General features: G+C 42.0%; 1 protein-coding gene across 1 annotated transcript; it reads right to left on the bottom strand.

The window, feature by feature from the left end:
• Positions 1-4,827: 4,827 nt before the first annotated feature.
• tmem115 (transmembrane protein 115) lies at positions 4,828-13,015 on the bottom strand. Its single transcript, XM_034695983.1, has 3 exons — positions 11,565-13,015; positions 8,247-8,611; positions 4,828-5,569 (listed from the first exon to the last, which is right to left on the bottom strand). Exons 1-3 carry the CDS (start codon positions 12,054-12,056, stop codon positions 5,272-5,274), a joined length of 1,155 nt encoding a protein of 384 aa, XP_034551874.1. The 5' UTR covers positions 12,057-13,015; the 3' UTR covers positions 4,828-5,271.
• Between the last annotated feature and the right edge of the window lie 3,315 nt (positions 13,016-16,330).

Raw genomic sequence — 16,330 nt, 5'->3', positions numbered from 1 at the left:
AAAAAAAGAAACAGAAAAAACAGTGAAAAGGATGGAGAGTGGAGGTTTGGGACTCCCAACTACAGTGTTCCTACACCTTTCACTGATCAAATGACACAACTCAGGAAGATTACACAACTTGTTATCTCCAGGCATTCATGTTAGAACATGTTTTTCTGCACTGCTGATTTCATTGTGTTATGCAAGCGGATTTCTGCCAGAAGCTAAAAGAAAACTATCACACCACTTCTAGAGTAGCTTTAAAGAGCAGTGATGAGTGAATGACAGGGTGGAGGTGTGTTTGAATCTCCTTCATGGCTGATCTGAATACTGAAATGGAGGAATGCAGTGTGAGATCTCAGATATTCAACACCGTCTCCTATTCCTCTGTTCATTCATTCATGTCATTACGATCACTGTCATTGCTAGTTAAAGAATAAACCCACTCATTCACCCCGACATGTAACCTCCACGGTAAGAGAGACAACATGAGAAACACAAGAAAGAACACACAGGACTCCATCACTCCTCATATGGCTTATCATCGCTTTCCATCCATACAAAATCTTCAGAGCAAGGAATTAGAGATATCTGGACATCCCTCTCTTTACATGTTTCACTTATTCCACAGTTTAAACCATTTAGTCATTCACCACTCTTTCAGGATTGGTCCAAAATAATAATAATAATAATAATAATAATAATAATAATAATAATAATAATAATAATAATAATAATAATAAAAAAAAAGAACTTATTCCTCAAATCTGCAATGTAAACCAGTCCAGACACTGAGTCTGTGGGCTGAAAGTTTCCACAGACGCCCACGTTGATCAGGAAGCACACGCACATAACTGTTCTTTCCGTCACATTAACTCCACCACCACCACCACCACCCAAATAAATATAACCTCACAAACCACGTCAGGGGGTCAACACAGGTTCTAAAAGAGTTGTCCTGTCTCTTCTGTGAATTGTTTGTTAACTGAGGTAACAAACACTGTGTTGACTTGTTACTTTGTTTACTGATTTATGAAGAAAACCCTGAACATTGTTTACAACATTTCTATAAAAAAAACCTGCACATTTATTAAAGCTGGGGTTGGTAGTCAGACTTAGATCCACTTTTTGTTATACTGGTTAAAATGATCTTTATGTCCTGATGGTAATCAATACATAATGTGTTCTTAAAAAAGAGGTAAAAAAAGCTGCTATCTACAGCCGGAGTAAACCTGGGAAAACACCAACCAATCCCTGCCATCAGGAGCCAAATGATGAAACCAATCAAATCCCGTCCTGCCGTTCTGCCCGCCTCCTGCAGAACGTACATTTCATGTTTGTTTGTGTTTTTAACTTTCACTATGAGAATGTTTTGGTGTTTTCTTACCGCTGAGTGAGACATGAGTTGACAAAACACAAACCATGTGCTGAGGACCGGTTTGGAATCAGTCACCATCATATGGTGGTGAATCAGCGGCGCTCGTGCATGTGAGCGGGGGCGTCGTTCATGCTAGTTTTCCGTGGCTACAAACCCTAGCTTTAATGATTGAAGTTATATTTCCAATGTTGACAGGAAGTGCTTCAATTTTGAAGAACAAAAGTAACACGTCGCTGTTTCCTGTTGCTAACTTGGTTGATGTTGTTGAGATGTTACGGTCATGCGGCAACCTCCGGTCTAAAAATATGAGTCCAATGCGGAAGTGTTAAAAACTGCAGTTCATCGAGGATCCACTTGAGGCCGGCTCCGGAAGGACCGGAAACCACATACACACCAATTCAAAGAAGACGATTTCTCTATCGGGGCACACTGTACGGGGGTGATTATTTTCTAATGCAGAAATTTCAAAGATATTGAGATTACAAGTCTTCCAATGAGATGCACAGCTGACTTGATTGACAGGCAGGAACACTGTAGCTATGGAGGCTCAAAGCCCGCCTCTTTATGTCACAATCACTCGACAGCAGCAATATGGCTGCCACCGCCGATAGGCCTCAGAACAGCGCTTCAGAAACAGATGGGTGACGTCACGGATACTACGTCCATATTTTTATACAGTCTATTTGCAGAAGTCCAGTGACGAGTTCCTTTTGTTCTTCAAAATAGAAGCACTTCCTGTCAACATGGGACATATAACTTCAATCATTAATAAATGTGCAGGTTTTTCACATGAAGCGTTGTAAACAATGTTCAGGGTTCTCTTCACAAATCATTAACAGTGTTTGTTACCTCAATGAACAAACAATTCACACATCTGTAACATGTAATGATGTGATGTAATACGGCTCTACTGGTCTGTTTTATAATGCTTACTCAATCTGTGACGCATTCAGCCATTAGCAGGGGCCACGCAAGATTATTTCTGCACAGGACAGACACTAATTGATAAGTGTGAATCAAAGAGCTTCTTCATATTGAGTCAAACATGTAACCACACATTCTGAAATAAATCAAAACATTTTGTGCCGTTTCAAATTTTTCATTTGTGAAGCTTTAAAAAAAAAAAAAAAGGGGACCTGCTGAGTTCATGAGCAAAACTAGATTTACCAGAGAGACGTCAGATGGACCTCACATGAAAAATCCAGTTGTGTAATTCATCCTCTTTCATCTTCCAGTTCAACCTTGTGATGAAAAGTTCACCAGCTTCCAAACAGTTTAGCAGACTGTCAACACTGAGATCCATCACTGGGAGTAATTTGTTTGCCGTAGTTGACGTTAATGGATGAAGACAGACAGGGGGATGAGAGCTCACCAGGCTGATCGTTAGCATAATAATGCAAGACATCGACAGATATGACTAGGGATGTAAGGATATATCGCAAGACCGCAAAAAAAACCCCAGATAAAATAAGGGTGGATTAAAATCCATTCAACATTATTTATATCTGGATATTATTTTTAAACAGTAGAAGGTTCTATCTGCATTATACTCCACTTGTTCAACATCATGAAGTGTCTTGCTGCTCTCTCATCACTCTCTGAGTGGAGGTGTTTGAAGTTTAAAGCATGTTTCAGAATCAGCTGACTGAAGGTGTTGCTCACAGTGGAGACGCTCAGCTGGGGGCTGCAGCTGAGTGACAGGTCTCCACGAGCGCTTTTTTTCCTCCGCTGCTGGACTGATTCTGACCTGGTTGCGCTCCCGGCTGACACCTGACCACGTTTAAATGCTTATTTAAGAAGGAGAAAACTGGACACTGAGTCCAAAATATGATCCTGTTCAGTTGTCCTGTTGCAGTAAATCCACATGTTGTAGTCTGAGTCTTCACTCTATGACCATGAGTCCACAGAGATGATTTATAAGCCTGCTCCTCACGTTGATATTCAGTGTGTTAACATTTTGAACACCTCTATTTAATCTGTAGCTGTTTAATACCATCAGTAATATACACTGTGTCATGAAGGAACATTTGATTTAGGGGAAAAAACACATTTGTCATTATTTTTGACGGAAAACATTCAGGTTTTTTTAATGATTAAACGAAAATTAATTGTTAACATTAACAAAGATCGATCAAAGAAAATACTTGAAATTTACATCCCTAATTTAAAGAGATTGACCTTATTTGTTTTAATATTTCATACTATCATTGGGGAATTGTTCACTTTCCATTTCTCTATAATTTGTTCTGAAATTTTCCAACAAGGTATTTTTGTACAGTGCTTTTAGTTTTTTTTCAAGTTGCTGAAAAAAAGTGTGCAGTGGTTTTATTTGAGTTACAACACACCTTCAAAATGAAAAAGGATGACTTTGTTTAAAAATGAATATAACAGAACAAATATATATTGCGACTGAATATCTATGAATTGAAATAAAATAAAAGTTATTTAAATTTTGAGTTCAATCCAGTTTTCTTGAAAATCGTTAGAGAATTGTAAGTGAATCGTATCGTGAACCAAAAATCAGGATTTGAATTAAATTGTGGGTTGAGCGTATCCTTACATCCCTACATGTGACTGTCCACTAAACCGATGAATCAGTGACCTTTAGGTCTGAATGGAATTTATGAGGCGCTTTAAACAAAGTAATCAAGCTGCCCATCATCCTCTCCAAGACAGGACTCATCACAGGCCGCTGCTTGAGCTGCAATCTTCAGATTGAAGGAGGATCTAAACACCCTCATGAAGCGACGTCTGAGATCCAGATTTAAGTTGAGTTAAATGCAGCACATAGTTATGAATCACTTGATTTTAAATTCTATACAGTCTCTGTAATCTCAAAATATGTGACGTGCCAATAATCACAATTAAAGCGACTGCTTCACATAGACCGAGCTGACTGAATCTACTGCTGAGTGTTGTTCAGATCCTACGAGGTGGAGTGGAAAAGGGTACAGGATGACGCTTCAGGAGAAGAGAACATTAAATAAACTCATAATTCGACAAACAAAGAGAACCATAATCCCCATCCACAGTTGTGTGTGAGCAGAACGCCATCAACATGTCTGTGTCATCTTTTTTAGATTGTAGAGATTTTTGAACCGACCCAGATCAACAAAAAAATAGGTCTCCATTGAACCTACATCGGGGTTTTAAAAAACTGGAACATAGTCTTGTTCTAGAGACACCAAATGTGCTCCACCTCTTCAAATCTCAAAGCTGTGGATCAAAATTCATCAGCAGGACAAGACCTGCAGCAGCTCCTCTCCTCTGGTCCAGCACCTGCTTTTCATACTTCCTACATTTGGTTACATGTATGTAAAACCAGTGCTGGCATCAGGTCTCGGCTCTATTCAGAGCGGTTCCTGAAGAGTCTGCTTTCCATCAAGTCTTAAAAACAGCGGAGTTTCTTTCGGCTTTCTCTATCGATCAGAGAACACTTGAGGCTGCTCCAGAAAGACTTACAAAACGAATATTTTACACCCATTTTGTTATTTATTTAGAAAGCAAGAGAAAGAGACACGCGAAGCAGCGGACAGAGCCCTGCCGTATGGGACTGGATCCGGACAAGACAGAATTTTTGAAGACTCGTGGTCTGATACAGGAAGGGAGAGAAGGATTCAGAGTCCAGTGTCCCGAGAACACTGAGCATTTACAGCCCACGGGTCAGAACTGAAAGAACTGTACAGTACGCCCCCCCACTGGACTCTCAATGACACTGACAGTGACTTTGTGACGGCAGTCGTGTGTGCAGACTGCTGCAGGATGATGTGTGTGTGTGTGTGTGTCTTTGAATTAGTGTGCCTACTCACTGTCACTGGATATATTTGTATACTAGACAGGGAGCTGAATACGTCAGAACACCTGCCTGTCAAACAGAACAGAGCGTGTGTTTATGTACATGTTGGCTCTGTTTGTTATGATGTGGAAGGTGCATCCTCGAAGCTGATGATGCTGGACTCTGGATGTGGCAACCCGCCTGAGGAGCTTCCTCCACCGCTCTGTGACATTAAGGATGAGGAGGAGGAGGCACCGGCTGGTCCACCTGCTGGTCTCGGAGTGGTGGTGGAGGGGTCACGGCCACCTGGGAGGAGCGGCTGCGTGTCGGTTCTGACCTCGTCATCGTCCTCGTCTTCTTCGTCGTCCATGCTGGGCCAGGCGGACTGGTCCTCCACGCGTTTCAGACGCTCGTTCAGAGCTTTGAGGGCGATTTGTCTGTAGGGGAAAAGAGAGAGGAGCACCTGTCATTAACTGCAGCTGTGCAACAACAGATTCTTTCTGTTTATTATTGTTTTATGTCCCGTCACACCTTGATGATTTAGCCAGCATATGCCGGCGTATAAAAAGAAATAGTAAGTACGCTGGCGTATGTTGCATAAGTTCTAGGTACGTTTTGTATAAGTCAAGAGCACACTGAAGCACGCTGGTATACGTGGTAGTACGGTGAGTAAGTCGACGTATGCATCGTATGGATCATACGTCCGGCATACGCCTACCATGAGTTGTAGGTGCGTTGTGCGTGGGTGACACACGTTCACACACGTAGAGCTGTGTGTCTGCGTGTGTGTGAGTGTGAGAAGCCCTCACTCAGTGTCAAACAGCAGAGCCTCTGAAACAGAAGCTGAAGCCAGCATGTCGGAGTCTGCTGGTGTTCAATGATAAAGCTGCTGTTGTTGAATTCAATCAAGTTCAAAATGTGACGTTTCTGCCACAGATGTTGCAGGTTCTGAAGGAGCGTGCAGTGGGCATGCTGACTGCAGGAATGTCCACCAGAGCTGTTGCCCGTGAATTGAAAGTTCTCTTCTCTAGGTGTGCTAAATGGAAGCTGATTGCGAAAACAAACTAGGAAATAACTCTCTTTCACAGTTTCATGTTGTCATTTGATAACAGCAGTTATGATAAAAAAAAAATGTATGGAATATATTCTTGTAGGAATGAAACTCAATAATTCAGTTCTTGATACTGAGTTCATTTGTCGAATCTCCGAACTCCTTTGAACGTCTCGCCACTCTCTGATCAACACAAGTTCTATTTCCTGGCAGAATAAAAACAAGCATTCACTCCGTTTACATCTTGAGTGTATCAACACTGTCAGAGAGAAGCACTTCCATGAATGAGGTGATCAAAGATAAAAACGCAGCTCGACCAATCACAGGGTAAACGTCTAATTGAATAGTTTCATTTCACAACACTGTGCCTCTGGGTATCTTAAAGTTGCTCAACACATGCAGCTGTGTGAGTGATCAGGAAACCTACACTGAATATAAACTGCCAACCATGCAATAATCCTTCATCATTTTACAGTTATACGCGGGAAAAACATATCAAGTGAATTTCGACCAAGAGTCCCGGGGTCTTTTAGCCCCCAGAACTACTTTACCCTGAACTAAAAGGTTCCTGTGCCCCTATTGTTGTCTGCGTTTCAACTGCGGGCTGAAGTCTCGGGTCGATTGTGTAAATCAGGCCAGTGACGTATGGAGAAAAAAAAAAAGTAAATGCACTACACCACCAGACCAGTAGAGGGCAGTAAAACAAAGAGGAATGCCATTCATCACAGATGACACCATAGAAGCAGACGGACAGGCAGGTATCATTATGAGCAACACAACAGTTAGCCTGTTAGCATGAAGAGACTCAGCTGGTGCAGTTTTAGATGGTGCTATATTTCATCACAGATGGATTCACTGAATCAACACGTGAGAGGAGATAAGCGCGAGTAGCAAAGACGTTTCAACACGCCTTTAAAATCCTTTTGAACTCAAAAAGCCGTGGCAGAGATCGGCAGGTGTTTTAGTCTAAACAGCGACCCTGTTAACTGGAGACTTTCAGCCGGATGCATCCCTCATAAACGTCTTTAGACCATCATTAAATATCTGATGAGGATATTTTAAAATCTTAATAAAAACTAAACTAGTTTGCATTCCCAGGAACTCCCTCTGTGTTTCAACAGCTGTGTAAACTCCACAAACACTGACACACTCAGCTGAAGGTCTCCAGTTTACAGGGTCACTTTTAAAACCGTAACACCGGGAGAGACGCATTCACGGTGAGCTGAGAGAAGACTACTGTTACAAGCTGCTAAATCAAGAGAATCACAGCTTCTTCTTTTGAAAAGTACACACACATACAAAAAAGATAGAACAAATAAAAACTAATGAAAGAAAGAGAAATCAAGAGAATCACAGATGTGTGTGATGTTATTGTGGACGGAGGGAGGAATAAAAACACAATCAGACACGTTCAGCATTACAGGCCCCGCCCCCCAAAAGTCCCGGGACCTCTGAAAAGTACTACCCCCCTAGCAGGGACTTATTAGGGGGGAGATTATCTACCCCTTAACTAAATTTAGACCCCGGGTCCACCGGTCGAAACGCACATAGTTCAGGGGTAAAGTTCTTCTGGTTGAAAAACAACTTTATATAAAGAACAAAGTTCCCCTGGCCTGGGATCTAACCGAGGCCGCAGCTCTGTGGAAAACAACTTAACCCTGAGGTGAAGAAGTTCAACTATACCCTTTATAAATAAAGGAGCACAATCTATATGTGTGTGTGTGTGTGTATATTGGGGGATGCGTGTTGGCATAACCATCTGTGTAACTGTATCTGCTTGACAGCTTGAGAGTGTGTGTGTTAGACAATGGAGCAGGAAACACAAAGACTCTTAAGCACCCTCACTGACTCTCTTCAAGTTGTCAGAGTGTGTGTGTCGTAGAGCTAACGTGAGCATGTTCACACTGTTTGTTCAGTCTGACAGAGAGACTGAGGCTTGAACTTTCCCTGAGTAAACACCACTAAAAACAATATTCATCTTTATGTAGAGTATTCATTTGACTGTATGGGTGTGTGTATGTTTTAAGTTGCTTAACTCCGCTTCTTTGTTTGCTCTGACTCACCTTCTCCTCTCTGCGTCCTGTGGGTCGGTCCCTGGCAGGCTGATGGTGATGGAGGAGGGCGCCCCCACGTCGTACCTCTTCACCATCTTCCTGCAAATCTTGATTTTCACCAGGGCCGAGTGCACCAGGCCGGCCAGCAGCCCCACGACCGGCTGCAGAGCCTCGGGGAAGAAGCTAGCGAAGGCAAAGTGGTCCGACATGTCACCGCGGCCCCGGCTGTGCCTTTGGTAGAAACGCAGGTGGACCCATCCGGACAGGGCGCCGTAGCTGTACGAAGCCAGGGGGGCGGAGCTGTCGAGAAGTCCAGACAGGCGCAGTATGGCCAGGAGGAGGAGGACCAACGCTGGAGCTGCTTTCAGTCTTACCTAGGATGGGTGGAGAAAGTAATGGGAAGACATTTTTATCAGACCGCTTTATGTCCACCAGTTTCAGTTTCAGTTTCCACAATCCACACATCCCCACAACCTGGCTGGATCCAGGAACTGTAACACCAAACAATAGCTGTTCACATGCCAGAACTCACTGTAAAAACACTCCAGTGTTTAATGAAGGCCCTAACCTGCTCAGAGGAGATTAGAGAAAGGGCATGCTGTTGTTTCTTACTAAATCATAACCTACAAGAAGCTGGAATAAGAGGGCTGAAGCAGAGTGGTCTTCCTTTTCAAAGTACAGTAGGAACCAGAGTTTACGGTTGGCTTTTTTTAATGTCGTCCAGTTTGGCCGGTGATATTCCAGAACTCCGGCCATATAGAACAACTGTCGCACATCCACTCTGAAAGCCTGATCTGCTTTATAACTTACATTTACCAGCAATACAACACTGAAAACACTGCCATGATAACCCAGGGAATCATTTTTAAAATGACAAATCAATCAGTTAATAAATAATAAGATCAAGGACCGGGAGTCAGTGTGTCGATGACAACCTGCTGCATGGAGAAAGAGGGGGAGGGAGAGGGACTGTATCGTAGAGCGCAACAGACCAGCTAGCCTGGACTTTATTTCTCAAAGTGCAGTCTACATAATCCGGTTTACATTCACATGGACATTATAGAGCGCTGCATGATCTAATAAGCACTAAGGTTTATGTCCCGAGATGTTTTGTTACACATTTAGAGGGGCAGATTTGAAAACGAAAAAGCATTGTGCTTTTCATTTTCATTTCAATTGTGTCACAAAATGTGCAAGCCTGAACATGAAAGTTAAAATGAAAAAGGAAAGATTGTTTTTCATTTTATTTTTGAGTTAAAATATGTGCATTCCTTCTGAAAATTAAAAGCATTTCTGTGAATGCATTTTCATTTTCAAATGTTCTTTGTAATTTGAATTCTGATAATAATTTAGGGGCATTATTTGAAAGTGATTCATTATAATTGTGTAACATAATTAGCATTGTTGAAGATAAAAATTAAAATGCACATATGATTATTGAATATTAATTTGATTTATGAGTCAAATAATGCGCACATATTTAGAAAATTAAGACACATTTCTGTTAATGCAATTTAATTTTCAAATTTGCTTTTTCATTTTAATTTTGTTACAAATATGCTTCCATAATGAACAAATGTTGGCATGTAAAAGTGTAGACTCCAAATATAAGACTAGTCCACTTTTTCACATGTAGTTTAAAGGGTAAACCTCCAGCTTAAATTATCAACAATATGGTTATTCATATTTGGTATTTTTCCCGCCCGACATTTTGGCCAATGATATCTCTATACGCCGAACAACTGCACGTGAAACCGGCTAATATCCAGTAAACAACAGCTAACGTAAACCATGGTAGGAATGTGTGCTTAAACAAAAAATAAACCCTAATCTGTTTGTTTTAATGTTGTGACCTTGAGTGTCAAGAAAGGCGCCTATAAATAAAATGCATTATTATTATTATTATTATTATTATTGTTATCAAGCAAAAAATAAACCCTAATCTGGACAGTATGCATATTTTAACATTTATAAGAGCATTTCATTTCATCACAAAATGTCACAATGTAGTCCAGATTTGAGAGAAATCCAGACAGTTAAACCACAACAATAGCTGATGTTATTGTTATTATTTTATTTGTAGGTCTTATTTTTATGCCTTGTACAAAGAGAGCACAGTTTACCTAAGTCAAATTCCTTGTGTGTTCAAGCATACCTGGCCAATAAAGCTGATTCTGATTCTGATTCTGATTCTGATTCTGAAGACCCAAGTCCAGTACAGCAAACAAGAGACAGCTCAAACCTGACATGTTGACCAAAAACCTACAGCTGTGACACAAAGCAGGACCTTGTAGTTAGTTGGCTCTCAAGGAAGACTGAACATTATTTCAGTCAAGGCGGAGGACCAAAGGTGACCCGGCCTTTTCTGTCAGAGCTCTGACCCTCTGGAACAACCTCCCCGAGGAGAGGCAGACTCTTCCTCTTTATAAAAAACCTTTTTTATCAATGTATTTTAAACAGGAGACGTCACCTGAGCGTGTTTTAATCAAAAGGTTTTTTATTATTATTTTTCAGGATTTTATCATTTTATATTTAAATATCTTTTTACATTTTTAATCTGATTTCTGATTTTTTTTGATGGTTTTAATGTTTTGTCATTTGTTGTTTTTTTTTCATCCAACATTGTTTTATTTCATTTGATTTGTCATCTATTTTATTGTCTTTTAGTTTCTTTCTTATTTCTAAAGCTTAGAATAAGCTTATTATTGCTATTATTGTTGTTATTATTATTATTATTATTATTATTATTATTGGCCTTGACATATCATCAATAAAAGAACAAGGGAAACATTAAAAAACTAAAAACATGAGGTGTTCATTGGAGATCGTATCAGCGTACTTTGAAATGAATAACCAGTTGGTATTTGCGTGGCTTTTAGGGTATTTACTTCCCTTAGAACATGTTATTTTTTAAGAGCTACACTTTAAACTCTCTTTGCTTCCTTCACAGCTGAGAGCAGGGTATACACCCCAAGCCTTCAAGACTGACATGGACCAGAATGGAGTGGTATTAAGTGCATACCTCGGGTTTAAGTAGCTGATACACAGCCTTCACGTTGGGAAATACTCTATGCTTATCCACTTCCAAATTCTCTTTTAATTCAAACTCATAAAAGTGCACTTTATTCCACTTTGAGACTGGAACTGGAAGACCTACATGTTTGTTAGCCTCAATCTGAAGCACAGCTCTGTTCAGACACATGTTTCAGGTGAGAGGTTTGATTTCAGCACTGATAATATTCTTGTTAGTCCACATTCTCACACTCCTCACTGTAGACCTTGTAGTCAAAGTAGTACAGATAAATCTTGTTCATGTGCGAAACTCACCTGCGGCACTCTGAGCACCGTGGTGTCCCCCATAGTCTGCTTCAGTGCCACAAGGACACCTCCCAGGAACCCAGCCGCCCCGTGGATGCGGACAGCAAACAAGTAGTCCAGGTCAAAGGTGGCAACATAGGTGAGGAGGTAAGAGAGGCCAGCCAAGAGGCCTGCAGAGATATTAACCACTGCAAAGAAGATCAGGAGCTCCAGTGCGCCCCACAGAGGCTCCAGCAGACGCCCACAGGCCATAACTGTCCCCACATTGGCTGCCACGCCCCAGATGTGCAGCTCCACCACCCCATGGGTCACCAGTGTCCACACCCAGAAGTTGGGTGGAAATAGGTATCCTGGGGTCACCCCCAGAGCGTACTGAGTGTCCACGGCCCATGACAACAGGTAGAGGACGACCACTACAGCACTTATAGACTTGACCACCACGCTGGTGCTGGCAAGGGCGGCCAGGAAGTGCTGTCTCGCCACGGGCAGGTAACGATTCATGTTGGGTCTGTTCTGGAGGGGATCCTTCTTGAGCGGATCAGCTCAAGAGACTGAAACAGCAGATCAGTTCTTCTTGTTGCAGCACAGCAGATGTTGGGTGCTGGTGTTGGATTAATACCTCCAAGCTGAACAGGTGACACCCGTCCGTATCAAAACCCCCTCATCTTTGAGAGCCCTCATCCGGATAACAGTCTTGGTTGTGATGAGTGATGAGGTACAGCTTTGGTAATCAGATGATTAAGTTTAATTCCTTCTGTTACACACAGTGACAAACTTCAGGCTGCTGTAGATAAGCATGAAGGTGTGATAACCTTTGCTTTAACTCCTCTGATCTTGATATCTATCAGGCGACCTTCAGCCAGTAAACAAAGAGCAGCTCACAGTTCACTACTACAGAGGTGGTCTGGGTCAAACCTGCAGATCATACCTGGCTCAGGTCTGGCTCAGGTCTAGCTCAGAGTAAACTTCTCCAGAGGATCAGGGCTAAGTTAGCTTGTAAACACAGCTAATGTTAGCTAGCTGTCAAAGTAACAGCGGTTTGTGTTCCGCTGGTTTATATCCGCAAAGGAGGAACACAGTGTGTTCAGTTCTCGTTTGGTTACAAACCAGGACACCCAAAAACTGAAAAACTTGCGCGGTCAAACCGGTCCACGGAGTCCCCGTCCTGGTCCTCTCCCTGGGCCCGGTGTCTGCCGGGCTAGCCCGAGGATTCCTCGCAGCTAGCAACAGGCCTCCAAACACTGTCACAGACTCTCCTGAGGCAGCGTCAGAGTGAGAGGAACTCCCAGGTTCACAGAACACCTCGCTCCTCTCCTTTATTTCACTGCTGCTCCGTCTTTAGGTCGCAGGGCTCCGGAGGAATAATATTCTCCTGATGGTTCTCCTCCTACCAGCAACACAACTGACCTGTCTGCCACCGTCATCAGCCATCGGTGGAAAAACGTCAAGTCACGTAACTTTCTCAGCAGCAAAGCACTCTGGGAAACTGAGTTCGTGTTGGTGTTGCCCACGTTTGCACCATTTGCACTCATAGTTTAGTTTAGCTCAGTAAAGCACAAAACTATGCCAAAACGGTAAAATTAGACTTTCATCATGTGAAGTGAAATCAAGACTACAAAATGATGGATTGAAGGAAACTGAAGGGGGAGTTTCTTTTGAAAAAAATCTATTGCAGCAATCCAAAATGTTTATTTATTTATTTATTTGATTTTTCATGTCTTTTAGTTTTTTTTAGTATTTCTATTTTTTTTTATTATTAATTCTTCAAAAGTAAAGGTGTTCATATACAGGTAGTAGAAGACAGTTACACATCAATTGAAGACGGATTAAATAAGAAAAACATATCATACATACAGAAGACAGGACAACAATACAATATATATAAAGTAAATACACTTATGACAACAACATGTACGTATGTATAAAGTAAATACATTCATAACAGAAACAGAAATATGTACATAATTCTTTACTTAGGAGTCTCAGGGAAAATGGTGTTATTGGTGTTCATGAATTTGATGCATGTTTTGTCATTGACTAAAATGAATGATTTTATAAGGGACTTGAATTCTAGAAGGAAAATTGAAAACTTTGGAAGTGACAGAGAATTGCTGTTTGTGAATGAAAAACTTGGCATATAATATAATTAAGTTTATGATATGTATCATAGTAACAAACAACGTCTTGGAGTTTTAGAGAACAAACATAATCAAACATAAGACTTTTTTTTTTAACATTTCATACATCTGAGGGGCATCAGAGGGGACTACTTTACATTTCATACATCTGAGGGGCATCAGAGGACTATTTTACATTTCATACATCTGAGGGGCATCAGAGGGGACTTTTTTACATTTCATACACCTGAGGGGCATCAGAGGGCACGATTTTACATTTCATACACCTGAGGGGCATCAGAGGGGACTACTTTACATTTCATACATCAGAGGGGCATCAGAGGGCACTATTTTACATTTCATACACCTGAGGGGCATCAGAGGGGACTTTTTTACATTTCATACACCTGAGGGGCATCAGAGGGGACTTTTTTACATTTCATACACCTGAGGGGCATCAGAGGGCACGATTTTACATTTCATACATCTGAGGGGCATCAGAGGGGACTTTTTTACATTTCATACACCTGAGGGGCATCAGAGGACTTTTTCACATTTCATACACCTGAGGGGCATCCAGAGGGGACTACATCACGTGTTTTCCCCTGAGAGGGCACCAGAGAAGGACATATGTAGTCCTTTAGCTACTACAGTGGAAACCAAGAGGGCACTTAAGTGTGGTGTCTTTCGAATGTGAGGACCCTAGCGGCCCCCCTCCTCCTCTTCGAGTACATCACTGAGGAGACAATATTATTTTACCACTGTTACTCCAACAATGAAAGTTAAGCACAGAGTGCATTAATAAAAGATTGGTGCATGATCATTGTACAAACTTAAAGTAAAGTATCATCACAGCCTGCAGAGATGGTGAGCCTGTCAAAGACTCACTTTAGGGTCCAAAGAACTAAAGGATGAACCAGGGTTAGAACATTTTGTGTTCATGATTCTAAAAATCAAGTCCTGTTTTTATGATTAATAAACCTTTCTTTTTCAGTTACCTTTGTAGTGAGACATGAGCTCTGTATAAGTTTATACATGTTTTATTGAACATGAAACAATAGAAGTACTGAGCTGTGTTGACAGCAGAATAACGTCAGCACAAATAGAACACATTTAATCCTCCTCCACTCCACACCAACAACAGAAGGCCGTCTGGACTCCCCTGAAGAACCTGTAGATCCTCTTCATCACTTTGTTGGTGCGGCTGGAGGAGGTCAAGGGAGGAGGGGCGGAGCCTGTTTGTTCAGCTCCATCAGGAAACAGGTCGACTTCTTCTTCACTGAACATCCAGGATGGTATTTCTCCTTCAGATGATCCAGATATTGATACTTCATCTGAGGAGGCTTTAGTTTGAGCTCCAGCAGACTAGGACCAGGATGCTGGATCTCCTGCAGAGGAACAGGAAGATAGAGCTCCGTCAGAAGACCCAGACCCTGATGCATCCTCAGAGGAATCTGTAGGCTCAGCCTCAATAGATGAGTGCTCAATTGAAGGTTCATGAACAGCCAGGACGGGATTCCTCCTTTAGATGATCCAGAAATGGACGCGTTGTTGTCGGGGTGGGCTTAAGCTCCGTCACAGGACTGAGTCACTGGGACATTATTGTAGGAGCAGGGAGGTAGGGTGGAAGATCCAGGGGGTTTGAAATCTCTATGGCAGACCTCGGCTTGAGCTCCGTCAAGATACCACTAATCAAAACCTTCAGGTCTGGTCGTGTGGAGATAGCACCTCTTCATCTGAAAGGTCTTCATCATCTTCATCACTGGGGAGAGAGTAAAGCTCTCTCCAGGTCTGGCGGTGTGGAGATCCAGCAGCTGACTCCTGGTCAGGATTCGGGGTAGTTCCCATCATCTCTCTGGCGGTGGTTGAATAGTCTGAGCTGTCAGAGTCCTCGGACAGGTGGGACATGGTGATGGAGGGGTGCTGCAGAACTTGACGGGCAGTGATTCTCATAGCCCCATCAAGATGCATCAGACCTTTCAAAAGGTCCACAAAAGACGTTTTTCCACTGCAGGAACTTTACCCCTGAACTACGTGCGTTTCGACCAATGGACCCAGGGTCTACAGTACATTAAGTTCAGGGGTAGATACTCTCCCCCCTAAAAAAACCCTGCTTTGGGGGGTAGTACTTTTCAAAGGTCCCGGGACTTTCAGGGGGCAGGGCCTGCAATGCTGAACGTGTCTAATTGGTAGATTAACCTCAGTGTTTTTATTCCTCCCTCCGTCCACAATAACATCACACGCATCTGTGATTCACTTGATTTCTCTTTCTTTCATTAGTTTTGATTTGTTCTATCTTTTTTGTATGTGTGTGTACTTTTCAAAAGAAGAAGCTGTGATTCTCTTGATTTAGCAGCTTGTAACAGTAGTCTTCTCTCAGCCCACCGTGAATGCGTCTCTCCCGGGGTTACGGTTTTAAAAGTGACCCTGTAAACTGGAGACCTTCAGCTGAACGTGTCAGTGTTTGTGGAGTTTACACAGCTGTTGAAACACAGAGGGAGTTCCTGGGAATGTAAACTAGTTTAGTTTTTATTAAGATTTCAAAATATCCTCATCAGATATTTAATGATCGTCTAAAGACGTTTATGAGGGATGCATCCGGCTGAAAGTCTCCAGTTAACAGGGTCGCTGTTTAAACCAAAACACCGGTCGATCTCT

This window comes from Notolabrus celidotus, chromosome 11 (assembly GCF_009762535.1).
Source record: "Notolabrus celidotus isolate fNotCel1 chromosome 11, fNotCel1.pri, whole genome shotgun sequence".
Classification (NCBI taxonomy): Eukaryota; Metazoa; Chordata; class Actinopteri; order Labriformes; family Labridae; genus Notolabrus; species Notolabrus celidotus.
This window is presented reverse-complemented; position numbering and strand designations above follow the sequence as displayed.